We start from the raw sequence: 19,883 nt of genomic DNA, 5'->3' as shown, positions 1-19,883 counted from the left end.
TAATCTATTAAGCTTATGTCTTTGGACTATGGAAGAGAACCCATGCAGACATGGGGAGAACATGCACACAGAAAGGCCCCAACCAAGGTTTGAACCAGGGGCCGCCTATACATGGAGATGTGACTCCCATTTTACATTCCAATAAACATATATCACTTCACTATAAACCAGTTTGTGTTGCTTTTATTATTAATTGTACAAACAGTTCCAGGCATAAGTAGTGCATAGAAGCCTCTTCATAGGTCTGTGTATGATGGGGACAAAGTCTGGTACATTTCTCTTAAAATACAGACCCCAGAAATAGTTTAGTGCAGACCTATTTGATTTTAAACAACATACATTTTTTATAACATTCAACACTAACAGAGCAACAACATAGATTAACACTTTATCTTAACAAAAGACAGCAGACACGTTGATTCTCCTTCTAGTCATTGTCTGGCAGCTGCAGAAGTGTCTTTGAGTTATTTATTCCATTCCCGGGGAAGTTTCTCCAGTTTGTGTGTGTGTCGTCAGAGGATGATAGTGGGAAGTACCAGCATTTGATGATGTAGTTCATGTCTTTGGTTTGTGGTCATCTTGGCAACGTCGGACATAAAAGGATCATACCAGAGTTTTTGCAAGTTTTAGCCCAAATGCCGTCTATTAATAAGTGACCCATTTTCCAAAGCATTTTTAAACAGATTTTTTCTTAAATTCTGGACATTTCTCTTCATAAAGACATTTTCAAATTCAACTTCCTAGCTTGTTGTTGTTGTTGTTCATTTCCTACTGCAGTGTAGATATAAAGATGGGAGAGTGTTGAAACAAGACAAACGGACAGGTTATCAGTCTTATTTTTACAATTTCATCCCATTTCTTAGAGCACGTTTGATTCCAGAAACCGTTTTCAATAGCTAACAGGTGATAAACTTCTGTATATTAAAAACCTGCTGAGACGTAAAAACCTACAGGCAATAAAGCACTGTAAAAATGCCTGCTTTTATTGTCTAGAGCGATATTGTGTAATAATTCAGAGCAAACCTGTTCGACAACAATAAAAGTAGGAGTTAGCGTTCAGTGTGATGGATTGATGATGCTCGCCTGGATGGCAAAAACAAATGCTGGGATGTGTCAGGGGCTCTAGCGATCTACAATATGATTGTTTGAGTCATTCGGCCTGTCTCAGGTCCACCAGAGGTGATCCACGTCTTTTTGAGCTTCAAAGCAGCTCTTCAGAAACCTACGGGTGACGTTATGTATATGCTGTCCTTTCTTTATACCGTCAGTGGTTTGGATCCTGGTCAGCTGCATCTCATCCGCCCTCACTTTGCCTGCCTGATTCTCTACTGTCTAATAAAGCACTTTGGAAAATGGTCAGCAGTAATGTGACATATAGTTGATATGTAATAAATAGGCTAAGACATGCAAAACCACCAGTATGTGCCATTAACAGAGCAGACACACTCGGGGGTTTCTACGTTCTTTTAGCAGGTTTGGCAATAAGCTGCCTCTCTCTCTCGAGCTCCTTCTCACGTTGCTGCTCCTTCTCGAGTGCCTCCTTCTGCTTCTGCTGCTGCAGCTTCAAAGCTCTTTTCTGGAGGAAAACAACAGTTTCATCAGACTATACATGCATTCATTCGCACCCTTCCTTAGCTTTGAGAATAGTGTGAACTGTATTAACACCCATGTTAAAACTTGACTAAGATGAGATACCTTTAGTTTGGTTGTCTTTTCATGGAGCACAATCATCTCTTTCCTTATGTTCACCAGTTTACTGTGGTAAAACTTCGCCTCTGTAAACTGAGGAGAACAAACAGGGTTAAGATGTACTTCCAGCTGAGTACAAACAAGAGCAACATGAGTTAAAAGATAGAGATTATGTAGAAGATTATAATTCAGTCCAAACCTACCAGTGAATTAAGGTCCAGTAAGGTATTACATTCTCGGAACTTGGTGACTTCTTGATCCAGTGTGTCTAACAATACCAGCTGGTTTTGTCTGGTTGAGACAAAAATAAGAGAAGGAGACATAAAAAATGTCATCATCGAAACATTATTAGTGTTTCTACACCAAGTCAACAGATAGAAAAGTTGCATGTATTCGCACATAGTATATGTACTGAGACAACAAAAAAGCAGTTTAGCTTCTATCCAGAAGGTCACCTGTATCACCCTGGTGCAGAGTTTAGCAGGGTGACAGATGGGAAACAGCTTACCGCGACCTGTAGCGGCTCCCAGAGGAGAGGAGGGCAAGCAGTCTGCTAACCTAGAGTTTCTCACAGTTAAGTGTAGAGATTTCTATCTGCCTGGAGAGGTCACTACACATCTCAAGGCAGCTTTTTTATGCTAATCATTCAGACAGAAGTGTCCGACACGAACATCTTGTCTTACTTGTTTGACCAGCATTAAAGAAACCAGTTCAGGCTGTTACCCGTGCCAACATTTTTTCAACTGCATGGTGGTGTCTGTGTACATCAACACGACCTGCGACTGAATCACTAAACTGACTGCTCAAAGATGCTTTGACCATCTTTTTATTCTGTTACTTTTCTGATCATCATTGATATTTAGAGGACAAATCAAAGTATTTTCCTGTTCTAAGCCAATCCACACATGTATTCTAAAGTATTTCAGTAACCTGCTGGTGACCATCGGGTGTGTAAAGGTTTGTCTGTCATGAAACACTAAAGCAGGAAAATACTCACGTGAGCTCCTGCAGGGCTCGTTTAGAGTTCTGTAGATCGGGTAGGTAGTGAGAGAGTAACCCCTCTGTGAGTTTGTCCACTGCTTTCTTATCCACAATCACATTCTCTTCAGGGGCTGAACTCTCCAGACACAGCGATTCCTGTTTTGCCGGCTGGAGATCTGTCAGATATTTAAAAGAGGAAAATGTGTAAAGCATTCAGTATTACGCCACTGTAAGTCCCTTACATAATTAAACCGATTCTCATCTGTATTTTGGTGTTCTGCTGACAATTTTAAGCCTCACAAACTTGGCAAGCTTTCACATCTCCTGTTCTGACACTTGAGATGTAACGCTGCATTGTTTCGATGTCACATCTTTGATATAAATTAGGACTGAAAGATTTACTGAGGACAATGTACAAATCCATCCCGTATTTGAATTATTTTACCCGAAAATAATCAAGAAAATAAAATTTGTTATCATAATTAGAGCCAAACTGATTTTTGAGGCAGATACTGATACTAATTTTATAAAGTAAAACTTCACAGATTACCTCTAGTAAATTTCTGAGCTGGAATGAAAACAGACCTTTTCTCTGTGGACTTTGTGCCGATATGACTATTCAGAGGTACTCATATTTTCTTAAACAAATAACTTTATTTAAGAAAATTTAAGTTACATATTTTTTTAAGCATATTTTAACATAAAGTCAAACATTTCTAGTTGACATTGCTGAGAGCTGTCTCTTGTCTCTGACTCCTTATCTGCCCTCTAGACTCCTGCATGTGACTGTGGAGGCCTTATCAGCTCCTTCAGCAACACACTGCTACTCCTACCATGTAAGAAGGAGCTCTAGCACACGTCCTTCATTCCAACAGCTGTCAGACTCTTTAACACCAGCATGACTTCATGACTTTCTTCTATATATTTCATATTTTCTTGTATATGAGCTGCAGTGACAGGTGAATTTCCCCAGTGTGGGATCATTAAAGTGCATCTTATCCCATCTTATCTGTGCTGTAGCGTCTGATGCTTGGATTTTTTAAACATTTTTCATCCAATTCATTCATCCAATTTGTTATAAAAATTAGGATTATACTGGGGTGCAGATGTTTTTAACTCATATAGATAGTGTGTGTGTCCTGTCTTTACCATGTCTTGCATACCTCCCTTAGTTGGCCTCTGATTTACTAAGGCTGGCAGGGAGAGATAATTATAAATTAGTAGTGCAAGGACAGGAGAGACAGGCTAGGGGAGTACCATGTGGATATAAAATACAGTGCTAATTTCTGAGCAGTAACCAACTAAAGGAATGTTATGGCGTTATCTCTATCAGTGGGGAGGTGTCCGAGACAGCCCAATTTTGAACAATGTATAAGAACCTATTGATAGAGCTCCTCAGGGAGCCTTTTCTCTGTAACCCTCTTGTGTGTTGCACTGTTAAACGCTCCTTCTAGTACAAGAATAATAAATTCATCTTTGAATCCAGTCCTATTTATGCAAGGGTTCTTCTTTAAAAATTCTCGTAACACAATTATTGAGTCCTTTCCTTTGCATTGATTTAGACAGCATAGATAGACACAACATAAATAGGTAGATAAGGTGCAGTGGCAAGATGATAGTGTTATTGTTAATACCCAGTATATAATAATATTAGTATAACAATAATAATTGCACAGGCAGCAGGTAATAGCAGGTTATAACCATCACAAGGTACCTTCACTATGTGGAAGTTCACTCTGGGACGAAGGTCCTTCATCTTCCATCCCCTCTCCCTCCATATACTCCTTTGACCCAGACTGCTTCTTTAATAACCTGCAAACAGACACAGAAACAATCATGCAGATGCATCTCATTGTTTTTTTAATCAGATTATAACAATAGCTTACATAATATCGAGCATAACGTTGAGGAAGTGTTGAGTGTAAGCCTAAGAGTCTGGCTGCAAACAGGCTGCGCAATCTGCAAACAGTCGACAGCATCTTACCTGTTCAGCAGTCACTGCAGGTGTGATCCGTTAAGTTTTGTTGTCCAAACACTGGAGAGACAACAGCTAAGCTATTTTGGATTTGTTGCAATGTCTGTTAAAAAAAGAAAAGAGAGAAACCCGTCATGTGACTTCTGCGCCATCATGTGACTGCTCACGAAACCAAACTTGCTGGTGTTGTAGTGATGGGAAGTTCGGTTCTTTTTAGGGAGTCGGATCATTTGACACCAAGAAGAGCCGGCTCTTCATTTGACCACTTACACTTTCATAATTCAGCCAAATTTAGCACTGATTTGACTTATGATTTGTATGTGTACACATATATCATGTATATATATTCAATACATCATTTGAACCGAAGTATTCAAAAGTACAAATTACATTTTCTAATATCAATAAATTGTGTAGCCAATTGTTTTCATTGCGTCTAAAGACCCTTTTTAACTCTCTGAAACCGCCCAATGAATGCACTAACGTGCTTGTAGAACAACTCTGCTACACAAAGAAAGAATGTATTTGACTTGGCTCACAAGGCTAAATAAAATCACAGCTTTCATATCAAAGGTATGTGCTTTTAATTGGGTTAGCTGTATATAAGCTACTAATATAGGTCGAAACAATAGCCTTCTGATCCAGAATATCACCTATAATGAAAATTTTAAAATGCCTATAGACTGATAGACAAGTCATAACCTTTGTGTGTTTCTCACCATTAAAGGACATGTTCTCTCCATCAAATACTCTTGTATTTTTCTTGCTGCTTTATACAATAAAATACAATAAAATAATAAATAAATCCACCACTGACTGTTCTGTTCAGACCTATCAAACTCATACATCATACATATATTGGCATCAAATGGATGCTGTTAAAGGTACCGGATGCTGGGGTAAAAAGAAACACAATTAACAGGTGGGGTGAATTTCATCCTTTGCAACTTATTTATAACGTTATTTGTAACTACTGTTAACAGAGAGGGAAAAAAGGAGGGGAGTCAGGTTTTTTCATGTCACAATTCACATCTGTTACAATCTGACCCCCCTCTTATATTAAAAATGCAAGATGTAACACCATAACTTTAAGTATAAAGTTATTTGTAAAAAAAGGAGGGGAGTCAGATTGTGACGTATGTAAAATGTAATCTGATTCCCCTCCTTTTTTCCTCTCTGTTAAGACTAGTTACAAATAACTTTATACATAAGTAGCAGAGGTCACAATATGCCAGCAGAGTGAAAATGGTTGGTGTTTCTTATTGTACAGACAGACAGACCATCTTTATTGTCTGCATGAAATTTGTTTTCAAAAGCCAGTGCATATACAATAACCACACCAGGCTGTACAGAAACCCATGGATGGTATGGAAGGTGGACTGGTAGCTGGAGAGGTGCACTGCCGAAGTGCCCTTGAGCAAGGCACCGATCCCCCACAACTGCTCGCTGGGCGCTTCTCAGGGCTGCCCATCACTCCACCATCTCTCTCCATATTTGCATGTCTATGAGCCCTTGTACCTTGTACTGCATGTGTGTGTCTGGGTTAAAAATGCATGTCAAAATAAAATAGAGTGAAAAAAGAATTTCCCCATTGAGGGATTAATAAAGCATATCTTCTTCTTCTTCTTCTTCATGTATATTGGGAGTTGGAAAATTCCACAACACCGGCTCACATCGTTCACTTAAAAGATCCGTTTCAAAGAGCCGGCTCGTTCACGAACGACACATTCCTTACAGTGTTACTTCCGTGTGCGGAGGTAGCGGGGTAGGTAGGAGCTGAGGATGTTTACACTAGTAATACAATGAGAGTTTTTAATTTAAAACATCGAATAAGTTTATACAAAGGAAAACTACATCTATAAGGTAAGTCTGCTTTGCGGTTTTAAACAAACCACCGCTCTGCGAGGGTTGTATGTTTGTCGCAAACTTGACATGATGAAGATAGCTAACCTTTACTAGCCTACTGGCCTGTGTTACGGTTTAACAGGCGTCCGTGTTAACTGGTGACCGAACGTTAGCCGAGTGTGCTTGTGATTGAGCCGTTGAAAAACAGGAAGATACGTAGCTGAATTTGTTTATATGTTTATTTCTATAAATTAACGTTACAGTGTTTTAAAAAAAACTGATTCGTGCTTTGTTAGACACCGAAGTATTATCTTACTGTTTTAACGGCTGTCGTAGCTACGACAACCGCAGGAGCGCATTTGCCTCAGTTAACACGGTCGCTCGTTGAACCGTAACACTGTTTAGCCAAGGCTAGTTTTTAAGAGGACTTATTGAGCCCAAAGTTTGTCAGCTCATGCGGGAATGTGCGTGACTTCATGGTATCGCTTTAACACATGAAGTCACCGGCTTGGCAGTGATATAAATAAGTGTTTTGAGGTCTGTCTGATGAAACTGCTGAGCTGTACTGACGTGAAACGATGCTCTCTGGTGTGCTGTCACTTTCCCTTTTCTTGCTCTGCTGAAGGTGCTAAAATGGAGTTTTCAACCCCGCCCCGCTACATTCATGTGAATGATTACACCGGGAGGCAGTAACCGACGCACAGACCTTACCTGCACCGCAATAATTCAAGATGTCAGGTGGGAACTTCTTGAGCAAGGTGCGGTCCGCCTTCAGGAGAGAGCCGAGCGACTGGGACCTGAGCGACACGGCGCCCTTTGACTTCTCCGACGAGCTGGTGGAGGATGAGACGCCCAAATTCAACAAGCTGAAGGTCGTGGTCTCCGGGGAGATGTCAGACTACTCTGCCGGAGCTTCATCCAACGGAGTGTCCGTGAACACGCTGGTGGTGGCGGATGATGATGACTCCCTGCTCGAGTCTTCGTCCAGCCTTGGCAGCCCCGGGTTAAACATGGACCCCTGTGACAGCTGCACCAAGAAGAGGGAGAAGATCAAACACAGGAGGGTGATGAAGAGGCTCGTCGTCGCAGCTGTGCTGTACTTCCTTTTCATGACTGGTGAAATAATTGGTGAGCCTCACACACTACATGTTTTATTTGATACATCAGAGGGGGTTTACTAGCTCGGCTCCTGGATCATGGGATCATGATTATGATATTTGATCCCATAGCCAAGCCTAAAATTGCAGTTTGACGTAACTTTATACATAGAAAAGGGTCTGTCGTAAGGCGTTTATTCGTTTATGACTCTGGGAGAGTGGGGAAACGGTAAAATTCCCTCAAATCATGCATCCATCTATCCATTTTCTTCTTGGCTTTCCTAACGTCCCAATGTATTCCAGCTCCTTCTGGGTGATCCCGAGGCATCCCCAGGCTAGATGGGCTATGTAGTCCCTCCAGCAGCCGGTTCTGTGTCCTGCTTCGGGGTCTTCTCCCAGATGGACATGCTCTAAACACCTCCAAAGGAAGGCATCCTTTAATCAGATGCTCAGATCCTACACATTTAGGCTATTCTGTGTGATCTATGTGTTTGGAGTCACTCCCAGGGAGGCCTGCCTCAAGCTTTTAAACCCTCTGTAGTACATTAATATATCAGAATAATAACAGTTATTATTATTATTATTATTATTAATTTAGCACACAAAACTTTATGATCAACCATTGTGTGGCTTCTAAGATGCGTTTGTCCGGACAAGTTCACACAAACACAACAGAGTAATGTGAATACCTCACAGGGATCAAACAGCCAGCGACACGGCTTGTTTGTTTCACTTCTCAGCAGTGAAAGAAGTTGAAAGGAAATCAGCTGTGATGCTTCCTGTAAAGGCTTTAGTTCCCCCGCCCCGGTGCTACGTCGATATCGATGCAGATCAGAGTTTCCAGCTGTGTTTTTATAGCGGAGGTGGGCGGCCTTGTCTGAAACAAAGGCTATGGGAAATGGAGCCGAGGTACTGCTTCACACAGGAAATCTTTATTTTTCAGTGAGCCTATTGTTTTACGTGCACGTTTTCAATGCATGGAGCGCCACAAATCATCTTCTGTTCCCTGTATGGGAATTTATTTACCAGTGTATACCAATGGTGATTCAGCTTATCAGTCTGATTCTTCATCGAGTCCCTTATTGACTCCTGAACAGTTTTTTTTTGTGTAGAAAAAGTAGTCGACCTTTCAGACCTTTCCGCTGTTTAACAGCTGTTTATTTTAGAACCGGTTATCCCGAGAGCTAGCTGTAGCAACAGTTTGTCTTTCATCACCTAAGATGAGATAATATTTGGTCAGCATTCATTTATTTAAGTCGTCATAGATGATCTGCTAAGCCTGCCTGGCGCTCATGTCACCATAACATGAAACTTTAACCTCCGTAACAGACGTGCTGCTTGGTTAGGAAGCAGTAGCCTCAAAAACCGGCGACAGAGTCTTGATTCTCATCCCATGTGGTGGAGGGAGAAATCTTGGTGGCCGATATATATCTGCAAGGTGCCCATATTATCCAATCCATCACCTGTTATCTCCCAGCTGTACATCACACAGGTAGTTGCATAATCCTTAGTCTTGTGGGTTTTTTCCACGAAGGCCAACATTATAGATGTTCAACTATCATTTGTAGGAACTTTAAAAGCCTGTCCTGCTGACTCTCTTTAGCTCAATCATTGTCTAGAGATTAGTGATTTACTTTTTAAACTTGAACTTTTCAAGTTGACCTGAAATCATACAGCTACAATCGCAGAGTAAGCTCCCACAAATAGAGCACAATATCTTATAAGTAAAGAATAGAAAATATAATGAATAATAAGGTTATTATTGAAGTAATGTGAGTAAATAATTGAGTAATCTTAATTGCTCATTTAGGATCCTGATGGCCTGAGAGTAGAAGCTCTTCCTGAGAGCTGGCCTGGTGTATCTGGAAACCATTTTCCTGATCGCAGGATGTTTTGGATCCTTACTGATTCTCCCAGTCAAATTTTTTTACAGCATCTGCTACAATATGGTGTTAAATATTATACCGAGAAGAACACTATGGCACAAACATTAAAATGGACATGTTAGGGCTGGCGTTTCCTCTCTTTCAGGAGATAGAGGGTCTTTGTTTTCTTTATACATCTGTGTTTTCTAATGGAAAAGTGGTGACCGGAACATAGCTTCTTTAATTAAGTTTTGCTGATGGTGTGTAACAGTTCACCACTTTTCTTAAATTAGATTTCATTCACAAACTACTGTAGGTTGCTGTTTTTTAACCACCATGAAAATCATACCAAGACTGTCTACCTGCACGGAGCCACACCTTTTCTAAAACGTGTTTTGTAACTCAAAATCTGTGCATGCACAAATAGCTCAGATATATCTGAGCAAATGTGACCTTTTATCGTGTTCTGCTTTCAGGTGGTTATGTATCGAACAGCTTAGCCATTATGACCGACGCTGTGCACATGCTAGCAGACGTGGTGGGCATTTTGTTCTCTCTGCTGGCCCTGTGGCTCTCCACCAAACCGCCCACCAAGAAATTCACCTTCGGACTGCATCGCCTCGGTGAGTCTCTGATTTCAAAAAGCCGTCATACTTCTGCTTTCCACTACCGCTTTTGTCTCTACTCCCTACGTCTTGTGTAACGCAGACGGATACCCATCTGGTTTTTGATGCAGATGAAGAAAGTGCGTGCTCAGCATTGTTCAGGTCGGGTCAGATTCCAGGATACTTTAGATTCAGTAGAGAAGCAGATTATTGAAATGTCTGCCATTAGCTGTTAAATTTAGACCTCTGCAGCCACTTTGTTGTTACCAATACGGATATTTATTATTTCACTACAATGCCACTGCGTGTCTAGACAGAACCTTTGCGTGGGCAAGAGAGATGTGTGACCTCACAGGACCTTGTGCCTGTCAGAATAGTAATAATAATCATGGTAATAATGCAAACAATGCCAAAATAAAGATTACAATAGCAAAAAGTCATGCTGATGCTGTATTATTCTACCCTATTGCACTGAGATGACGTGCACAGCAAAGCCAAGGACATTATTTAATATTCTGTGTTGTACATCAAAAAGGTCTTGCAGGTTCATACAGTCCTGAAAAATCCTGACCTCCATCAGAGCTGTCTCAAAATGTATTCCAGAGGCTACATGACACATGACAGGCCTCTGTCTACAGTTTTTAGTTTTGCTGCTTAAATATTAATGAGATTTGCTGCCGTGACATTACTGCGCGCATAGAAATGTCTAAAACGACTGAAAGTAGCCTCTCTAATCAGTAAAAGAAATCATCATACATCGATACAACACACACACAAGAAATCACATGGAACGCTTGTGCAGCTTTGCATCATTTAAAGATAATAAAGCCTATTGCCCGCAGTGACATAGAGGTGAAGTGAAATGTCCATAGCACTAACAGCTCAAAGTATTTTTTTAATTCAAGAGTGATTCTCTGTCAAAATCACCAGGGAGCGGCTCATAAAAATAAAATAAAAAGCAGTTTGCATCTTCGTCAGACAATGCAGACACATCTCTATTGCCCATATGGAGACCAACACCCATATGTGATTCATGCACATATACGTCAAAGAGAAGTGTCTCACATGTCAAGTTCACACTGTTAAAGTTTTAACAGAGTTTATTCAGAGTTTTAACTATTAAAGTGCAACTGGTGGGGTTTGGTGTAGATGTCTACAAAGTACAAAGTACTGCTTAGTTAGTACATTTCTTCCACCTTCAAAACTAACCTGTACTCAAATATAGAAAAAAAGTTCATTTATTGATCGATTTAGCATTTTTCTACAGCCGTTGCACCCTTCGAAGCTTCCACGTGAGAAGCTGACTGTCACACAGTTGCCCACAGCAAAAGCAACGCGTTAGCTGGAATTGACTCAGTCACAAAAATAGAATAATAAGTTAAAGCAGGCGGAGAGGACAGATATTGTGAGGAAGGTACAGAGAGATACAAGGGTTTACATTTGGCAAACACAGACAAATGTTTTTGGAACAGATCAGGCACATGGTTCATGAAGCATCAGCCAGTTACGGGGGGTCGAGTGTGGGTCAGCGTGCCAGAGCAGAGCAGAGCAGAGCAGATCAGATATAAGATGGAAAATGTCCAAGTTGGACAGTGACGATAACCGCAACACTGTCATTGCTGATTAGTCAACAGACTCAGCTGAAGTCATGGGATTGACTAACAACATGCTAACAAGAATAACTGTTGTCAACACGGAAAAACTGACAAATTATCACAGAAGGCAGACATGCAGTGTTGGATTTATCATGATAGATTTATTTTATAGTCTCTTTGGTTTTGGGAAGTGACAGCGTTTAGTAACTTGATAAACTGTAACCGACACTGCACATTTACTGCCAGATTGATTTATTGCTAAACTTTTCTTCTGCTCTGCTCAGTTTATAGGCCGTATAAAACAGGTGTTTACGTCACTGTCCACTCGCACACACCTGAACAAGCTACGCTACCGTTGCTTTTCTTGTTGCAGGAAAAAAATCATACCATCATAACACATTTGTAAATAAATGGTGTTTGTAAATAAATAAATATGCCATGCAACTATGTCATAAAATGCAGTGGTAATGGTGAGTAGTCAAGAAGACAAAATGATAAAGTCTAGGGGTGGAGGTAACACCTTTTTAGAATACAAGAAGTGAAAGGGGAACTGCTTTTTAGTCCTTTACACGTCAGAGGAGTCTGTACTGTGAAAAGTTTCTGTGGTAGTTCACTATCATGGTTTTCTATGTGATACTATTTCAAAATGTAAATTCTCGTCAGGCCAGATGTTTGTGTTCTGTGTCCTTCTCCGTATCAAACCCAGTCGGAGTGGAGATATGCTCTGTAAATTATTGTTAACTATATCTCTGCAACTGGGGAAGAGCGAGTTTTATTTTCATCAAGGACTGACGTGAGATTAATAAGACAATATTGCACTGCATTAAAGTGAACTACTTTCTCAGTGGATTACCACCAACAGCGTAAAACAGTGTTGGATTTTGACAGTCACACATTATCACTGATATAAATATAATATATATTCTTCCTGTTTCTGTTTCTCATGGTTCCTAACTTTGTTGTTATGAAAGTGCTTTCTTTGTGCTGACTAACTGACTAACTGTTTCCTGGTTCAGAGGTGGTATCGGCAGTCCTCAGTGTGATGCTCATTTACATTCTGACGGCCATACTGCTCTACGAGGCGGTGCAGAGGACGGTACACCAAGACTTTGACATAGATGGAGATGTCATGCTCATCACTGCAGCCGTGGGAGTGGCTGTCAACCTCATGTAAGAGAAACGCTCATGAGAGCAGTGAATGCGTGTCTGAAATGTTTTCTAAAGCTTTATCCTCCTCACGATTCGTAAATAAATCGCTTAAGTCTTTTTTTTCTTGTGTCTTCAGTATGGGTTTCTTGTTGAACCAAGGCGGTCACCTCCACTCTCATGGCCATGGTCACTCTCATGGCCATGGTCACTCTCATGGCCCCGCAGCTCCCTCAAGTTCACACTCAGGTGGGTCCGGACAGCAGCAGAGGCAGCATGGCAGCTTGGCTGTGAGAGCTGCCTTCATCCACGCTTTGGGAGACCTCCTCCAGAGTGTCGGGGTGCTCATAGCTGCCTACGTTGTCCGATTTAAGGTACCCTGCCTTTTGAAAGAATTGTTTGCTGTAACCTCATTGTTTTTCAACTCATTGTTTTTGTGTCAAAGTGACTAATGGAAACAAGAAGTTTTGAATTTGGTCTCCGTCTGCAGCCGTGAAACAGGCTACAACATAATCATGCAGGCAGTTGCACCGCGTTAAAATACATCCATTAAAAGTGCTTGTTTCTGTTACTGACCAGCTCAAATTGTTTTTGTAAGTGTCTGACAACATTATGAAAAGAACCCTATAGAAAAATGTAACATTTTCTGTACCTTTCACTTATGTGAAATCTCCTCTGTGGGCAGCATCAGGTCCTCGTCTGCTCAAAAATATAAAAATGATGTTGAAAATGTTTACATTAAGCTAAGCTGCACTTTCTGTACTCCAGCACAGCAAACTCACATTTCCATTGTTGACTATGTGCAACAAGTTACCTCACCTCTCCAGAGACTTCTCTTGAATCGAGACTTCAGCGTCAGAATCAGGTTTATTGCCAAGCAGGTTTTTTACGCATACAAGGAATTTGTCTTGGTGTTTTTGGTGCATAACAAACTTTATATAAAATATAGGGAAACTAAAATATCTCAATAAATGTACGATATGTTTTTAAAATGAAATGACTTGGTTAGAAACAAATCAGGATCAAGCAGAAGGAACAGAAACCATTTCATTTCTCTGCAGGGTTGTGTTGTCAGACACTGATAATAATAATGGGAGCTAGGCAGTGGCAAAAACAAGAGCTGTAATGGATGTATTTTGAAGGTGTGCAATTACCCACAAGTATTACCTTGTAGTGTGTTTCACGGCTGCAGACTGCAGCTCTCTCCCACACTACTGGACTAAATTTAAAAAACACTGCCTACTTCCAAGATTATGGTTGAAATGTTAGAAAAAAAACTTTGCTCAAGTATACAACTCTCTGACTTCACAGCCGGAGTTTAAGTTGGCAGACCCCATCTGTACCTACATCTTCTCCGTCCTGGTTCTCTTTACCACATTCCGCATCATACGAGACACGATAGTCATCGTGCTAGAGGGTAAGTCTTTCTTGTCTTGGTCTCCACATACTGTCATTATGTGTTGTAGGTGCATTACGGTGTTGTTTTCTTCCCGCTGTGTCAGGTGTTCCCAGGCATCTGGACACTCGGCGAATCAGAGAAGACCTCCTGAAGCTGGAGGATGTCCAGTCGGTTGACGAGTTGAATGTCTGGGCGCTGACAGCTGACAAGACCGTAGCACTTGTGCATCTCCAGCTCGGTGAGTAGCTACATAACATCAGTGAACCCAATAAAAGAGAGAGGAATTAAGAAACTATTTGAATTATACACATCTTTGGAATTTATAAAACAGTAGTATTCACCAGTATTTACATTTACTCTATTAGTTTTTACACAAAAAGAAACAGAATGCTATTTTCTGTGAACATTTTTTCCATTATTACAATTTCTTCTGAATATTTTCTGAGTAAATCAAGTTACCAAAGTCCAAGGTGACAGGTGACAGGATCACACTGCTTGTTTTGTCTGCACAACAGTCCAAAACCTCTCTCTCTTGTTTTTTGTTCATCTCTCCAGCTCTGACTGTCACTGAAAAACTCCAATTTCAGTTTGTTTCTGCAGTTTAAAAAAAAAAAAAAAAAAAAAGCACAAAATGACAAGGACGTCAAAAAAGAACATAAAGTGCAGTGGATTTATCTGAAGCCTCCAACCAACAACAACACCAACCTCAAACCTCTCAGCCACAGAAAACACAGTGTGATTAATCAATCATCAAAATAACTGCAGATTATATTTGTCAATGTAACTAACAGATTAATTCTTTTTAAAGGTGCAGTGTGTCAGATTTAGCTCAGTTTACAGTGTATAATACATTTTATAGTGTATAATCACCTGAAAATAAGAATCCTCTTCATCTGTCCAGAACTGACAGTGATTACACCTTGAAGAGTTGTTTGATTTGATTCTGGTGTGTCTGGATTTTGGCTTATCATTTCTTTAAGATATGCAGAGAGTTCAGGGTCATCTATATTCAAGTCCTTCCATAGATTCTCATAGGAATATCATAACAGGAATGCCAGTGTTCTGGCTTAGCTGCTTTTGGCTCGACTACTTTTTATTCAGATAGTTTCCAGCGTTCACTCGGCAGTGTGTTAAATGTCAGCGACCTGTCAGAGCAGAAATGTTTGTCTCCATACATCTGCTCTGGAATTTGCTCATATTCAGACTTAATCCTGGTTGTAATGAAGCTGCCACCTTCAAGCCCCGTGGTACAGATGATGTTCGATTGATGATGTGCTGGGACTTGTTACATGTTGCTTTGTGACTCAAGACTTGAGTTTTCATTTCGTCAGACCACAGAATATTTTCACCTTTCATCTCTCTTAGCGTCAGTACTTCCATTCTTCAGTCATCATCCGTGTTCAAACACATTGCATTATGTGTAGGTCACTGACTGAGCTGTTGTATCACAACATAATGTAAACATTTACTGACATGTAGAGCACACATCGGTCCCTGTTATTGAGCCCTCACCCATATGCATGCATGCAAGCTCCAGATTCCTCACAAGAGGGCGCTGTTTGATCAATGTTAAAGCAGATCCACACACACAGCTTACGCCACCTACAGGATACAAGAGTAATCGCAGCAGCAGCAGATTTGAGCTGCACATGTAGACCTGTTAGTCTGAACTGCTGATCAGTGCTGTACAAGACACATGATGACAAAACACAAGACCTTTACCTCGTGTCTAAATCTGTGTCAGCCGTTCACACACTGACGGCACCAGCTAGCGATGCAAGGCGCCACCTGCTGTGTTTTCGATGATGTGGAAAAACACATTCGCACACAGATGGCGCAGCCTTCGGGAGGAATTTGGGGTTCAGTATCTTTTTCAAGGGCACTTTGACATGCAGACCTGAGGAGCCGAGTATCAAACTGCAGATCATCTGATTAGTGGACGACCCGCTCTACCTCCTGAGTCACAGCCACCCCAAATATATATTCAAAGTGCAAAGCACTTACTAAATATATGAAAAGCACGAGATTTCTTTGAGATGTGCGAGAGTTAATGGTCTCTATTTTCCACAACATGATAAATTAAGAATTCAAACAAATCGTAGACGTCAGTGAAACAGTTTTGTGAGTCTTGTGAAGCTGACAGACTTTCTGAAGTCTCTGAAATCTCTGACCTCCTACTAGAAAAGGTCAGAGCTCCTACTTGTAAACTCGGGCAAGTCCATTTAATTTATGAGTTCATGAAGAATCAGTCGTCACATGCACTTCTTATGTACATTTCAATCAACAGTGACGGTGATAGGTTGTATTTGTATACCACAGTGTTTGAATTGGGCTAATAAATCGAATATTTAAATACATTTCCAAGTATAAAAGTGCTTTGTTTATGTATGCAAAGAGGCTGCACTGCTGATAGTTTAAATGTGTGCACACAGAGAAATATCAGTTTGTCACAATCAATCATGTTTTTTGGATATGTTTGGCGTTGTCGGGACATGGAAATGTCGATCTCTGACTTTGACACGATGGAATAGTAAAAAAAAAAAAGACCTATGTCCTTCCCTCAACACGATGTAGAGTTGTAGAGTAACTTCAGACTTCATGATCAAGTTTTTATATCCGGACAACATGTCTGTCCGTATTCACATGCTGATGCAGTCTGCATGACACTTTTTAAATAAATTGAGTTTGGTTGTAAGTGACCTATAGACAGTTTCACTTACAAAGATCACGTCAGTATATAGACTTAAGTTTAAACAGGTTTATTGCATGTCACGGATAAGGATACACCGAGATCATGTGCTGTAGGAGGGAAGAAGGTATGGAGGTCGAGGGATGGAGGGTTAGAGGATGAGAGGAGAAAACGGCGCATTGATAGATGGAGGCATTTGGAGGTGGACCGGTGTTGGGAGAACTGTTTCTGTGTCTGGCGTGAACGGATAAGATGTGTTTAAGTACCTGAGATATAGAAACGTGATGAGTTTGAGACGTGGTCCTTGTTATAAAACTGAACAGTGTGTTAATTTTTTGGTTTGTTTGTTTTGTTGTTGTTGTTGCTGGCACAAGGAATTGTGGGACAGCATTATCTCCTTTCTTTTGGTAAAGGATGGTGCTAAAGGAGGTAAGAAAGGAAGCACTGTAGCACCTTTCCTTTAACATTTAGAGAATTCGAACTGCTCCCATCATGGCTGCTATGTAAATACTTCAGGATCATTTCACTGTTAGGAACCTTTCTAAGAAAAATAGACCGTTCGACCAGACCCCAGTAGTGTATAGAGTTTGTATGTAGAAGGGAATAGACGTAGACCCTCATAGCAGGAAAGCAGAGGTGTGTCTAATGACAACGATGACTCAGTTCATTAAATGTGCCTGTAATCCTTTCCAATGTGTAACATGTCTGCTGGGACGTCCTGCATTCGTTTTTAATGTGCATGTTTGTGTCCACAGCGTCCTCTAGTGCCACAAACTGGGAGGACGTCCAGGCGAAGGCCCGCCACCTGTTGCTTCACACCTACGGTCTCACCAGGTGCACGGTGCAGGTCCAGACGCACAGGCTGAGGCCGATACGCAGTTGCGCACAGTGCCAGCAGCCCAGCGCCTGAAAAGAGAGACTCATACCTACATTGACTTCCACAGACGGGGCTGCTGTCGCAGCTCAGTGCCATAGCAGGAGCAATAGTATACGGTCGTAAGTGGGGGGAAAAAGACTGGTGCCAAAGGACAGTCAGTGGAACAACAGCAGATGCACACGTCTAATTAAAGGATCACTACAGCCTCCGGGGATCTCTTATGCTTGCAAAGCTTTCAGGGAGGCGTTTGAATGCTTAAAGTCTCAGCCGAGAAGAATGAAAACAAAAAAACAAACTTACTCCTAAATTCACCGTTAAAGCCTATTCCAACAGGTTGCTTTTATTTTTTATGATTGTACTGTTTTGATTTATCACAATGTGATGATGTTTTTTGTCATCGGATGTAAATGTTCTTTTTGTTATTAGGTGTCAGGACTGTATACTAAGATTTTACTAAGGATGTCCGCAAATGAAAAAAAGGTACCTCGTGTCGTTTGATTCTAACTGTGTTCACAGTGCATATAAGCTGGTCTCAACCTCGACCATCCCTTTAGGAGACATTACATCTCATCAAATGCACTTAATTGTTAATATTCTTCGGCCAAAGTCTGTCGTAGGGCAGATTTTTAAACTGACAACACCTTTTAACACCGAAGTTTTAAACTAGCATGTCTCTTATTAATCGTGGCGAGCAGGCAACTGACAATCAAGCGTGGCTGACTTTGAAACTTTGAATAAGGGTAAACAGCTACAGTTGGTTGGACCGACTTCACTTTGGTTTCAGCCTTACACCTCATACTCAGCCTTTCTTTTCTTTTTCTTTTTTTCTTCATATAATTAACTCATGGTATTATAATAATAATAATAATGCGCACAGGTTTGCAAAAGTATTTGCTGTGTTTTCATTCACAGAGCGAGCTGTGAGTTGAAATGTGCCAATAATGGTGTTTCTATTGTTTTCTCCGTCAAGTGTTTAGAGGCTGTGGGATTTCCACGTCTCTGATATTAATCATCGAGATCAAAATCAGGAACTGGATCACTGTTTTTTTTTTTTTTTGGTTTATAATAAAGTATTTAATCTTTTCTGTGTCTCAGTATGTCATTTCTGTTCATTCGTAGCTATATTAGGAGTTTAAAATATGTATTTATCCGCCCGTTTTCACAATCTAAGTGAAGGTCACTGCTCCAATTACGATAGCTGTTCTAAAATTAGCGATGAATCAAAGTTGGGGATGTTTGACTCATCTTAGTCCAAAGATGTGCCATCCATTTTGGGAGTGCTTTCGTCTTACATTCCAAACAGATGAATTATTACTAAAACAACAAATGTATCTACACAGAGTTTGAGAGGGTTATTAAGATGTACAGATGACTGACAAAGGAAAAACAAGCTTCTATTAGATTGTCTCTGGATTTCTACTCAAGAACAACGCTATTATTCTACAATATACTTCCTTATATGGTGCTTTCTGATGGGTTCCTGGTTTGAACCACGGCTGTGTTGAGTTTACATGTTCTGCATGAGTTCTTCCTGCCACAGTCCAAAGACAAGCATGCAATTGGTGGCTCTAAATTGCCTGTGAGTGTGAATGGTTGTTTGCTCGTCCATGACCTTGATGAGGATAAGTGATCACAGAAGATGGGTGGATGGTGCTTTTGTAATATTTCTTCTTCAAATATTCACACTTGTCCTTTAATTTGTTCTCCATCTGCAAACTTTATTGTCTTCTTGTCCTTTAATTTGTTCTCCATCTGCAAACTTTATTGTCTTTACTGTATATGTTGCTTCACATTTCAACACTGGGAGGCGTACTCCTATAACGGCCAAGGCATTCTTTCCTTGACATGACATGACATGTTCATTTATATTAGATAACATGCTTACATGGTTTTGCATCGCATTTCACCGTTAACCCCATAAATGCTGGTGCACACATGGGCTGAACAGTAAAGCATAAAACACACATTTATATCCCAGAAAAATGCTTGTTCTTGTTCTGCACAAGTTTGTTGTCGATACATCTATATGAGCGGAAATTAATGTTCTCTACAGTATGAAAAACAAGCACATGAATATATGGCTGATTGAGGAGTCGGGTGTTAAATGGGCAAAATATATA

General features: G+C 40.6%; 2 protein-coding genes across 2 annotated transcripts; one reads left to right on the top strand and one right to left on the bottom strand.

The window, feature by feature from the left end:
- Window positions 1-156: 156 nt before the first annotated feature.
- On the bottom strand, window positions 157-7,332 carry bloc1s6 (biogenesis of lysosomal organelles complex-1, subunit 6, pallidin). The gene is made up of 7 exons (XM_010745343.3): window positions 7,202-7,332; window positions 4,655-4,748; window positions 4,385-4,482; window positions 2,687-2,846; window positions 1,893-1,980; window positions 1,696-1,782; window positions 157-1,576 (listed from the first exon to the last, which is right to left on the bottom strand). Exons 3-7 carry the CDS (start codon window positions 4,446-4,448, stop codon window positions 1,457-1,459), a joined length of 519 nt encoding a protein of 172 aa, XP_010743645.1. The 5' UTR covers window positions 4,449-4,482; window positions 4,655-4,748; window positions 7,202-7,332; the 3' UTR covers window positions 157-1,456.
- slc30a4 (solute carrier family 30 member 4) lies at window positions 6,352-18,852 on the top strand. The gene is made up of 8 exons (XM_010745344.3): window positions 6,352-6,508; window positions 7,116-7,618; window positions 9,929-10,075; window positions 12,669-12,822; window positions 12,938-13,172; window positions 14,110-14,215; window positions 14,301-14,435; window positions 17,642-18,852. Exons 2-8 carry the CDS (start codon window positions 7,222-7,224, stop codon window positions 17,794-17,796), a joined length of 1,329 nt encoding a protein of 442 aa, XP_010743646.2. The 5' UTR covers window positions 6,352-6,508; window positions 7,116-7,221; the 3' UTR covers window positions 17,797-18,852.
- Window positions 18,853-19,883: the final 1,031 nt, after the last annotated feature.

Source organism: Larimichthys crocea, chromosome VIII, assembly GCF_000972845.2.
Source record: "Larimichthys crocea isolate SSNF chromosome VIII, L_crocea_2.0, whole genome shotgun sequence".
NCBI lineage: Eukaryota > Metazoa > Chordata > Actinopteri > Sciaenidae > Larimichthys > Larimichthys crocea.
The sequence above is the reverse complement of the archived record's forward strand: the minus strand, read 5'-3'. Positions and strand labels throughout refer to the sequence as shown.

Coding starts and splice junctions, on each gene's coding strand:
- bloc1s6 (XM_010745343.3), bottom strand. CDS start 4,448: ATGGAGGGAGAGGGGATGGAAGATGAAGGACCTTCGTCCCAGAGTGAA. Junction 2,847..4,384: donor TGAACTTCCACATAGTGAAG/GTACCTTGTGAT, acceptor AATATCTGACAG/ATCTCCAGCCGGCAAAACAG. Junction 1,981..2,686: donor CGAGCCCTGCAGGAGCTCAC/GTGAGTATTTTC, acceptor TGTCTCAACCAG/ACAAAACCAGCTGGTATTGT.
- slc30a4 (XM_010745344.3), top strand. CDS start 7,222: ATGTCAGGTGGGAACTTCTTGAGCAAGGTGCGGTCCGCCTTCAGGAGA. Junction 14,216..14,300: donor GATAGTCATCGTGCTAGAGG/GTAAGTCTTTCT, acceptor CCGCTGTGTCAG/GTGTTCCCAGGCATCTGGAC. Junction 14,436..17,641: donor ACTTGTGCATCTCCAGCTCG/GTGAGTAGCTAC, acceptor TTGTGTCCACAG/CGTCCTCTAGTGCCACAAAC.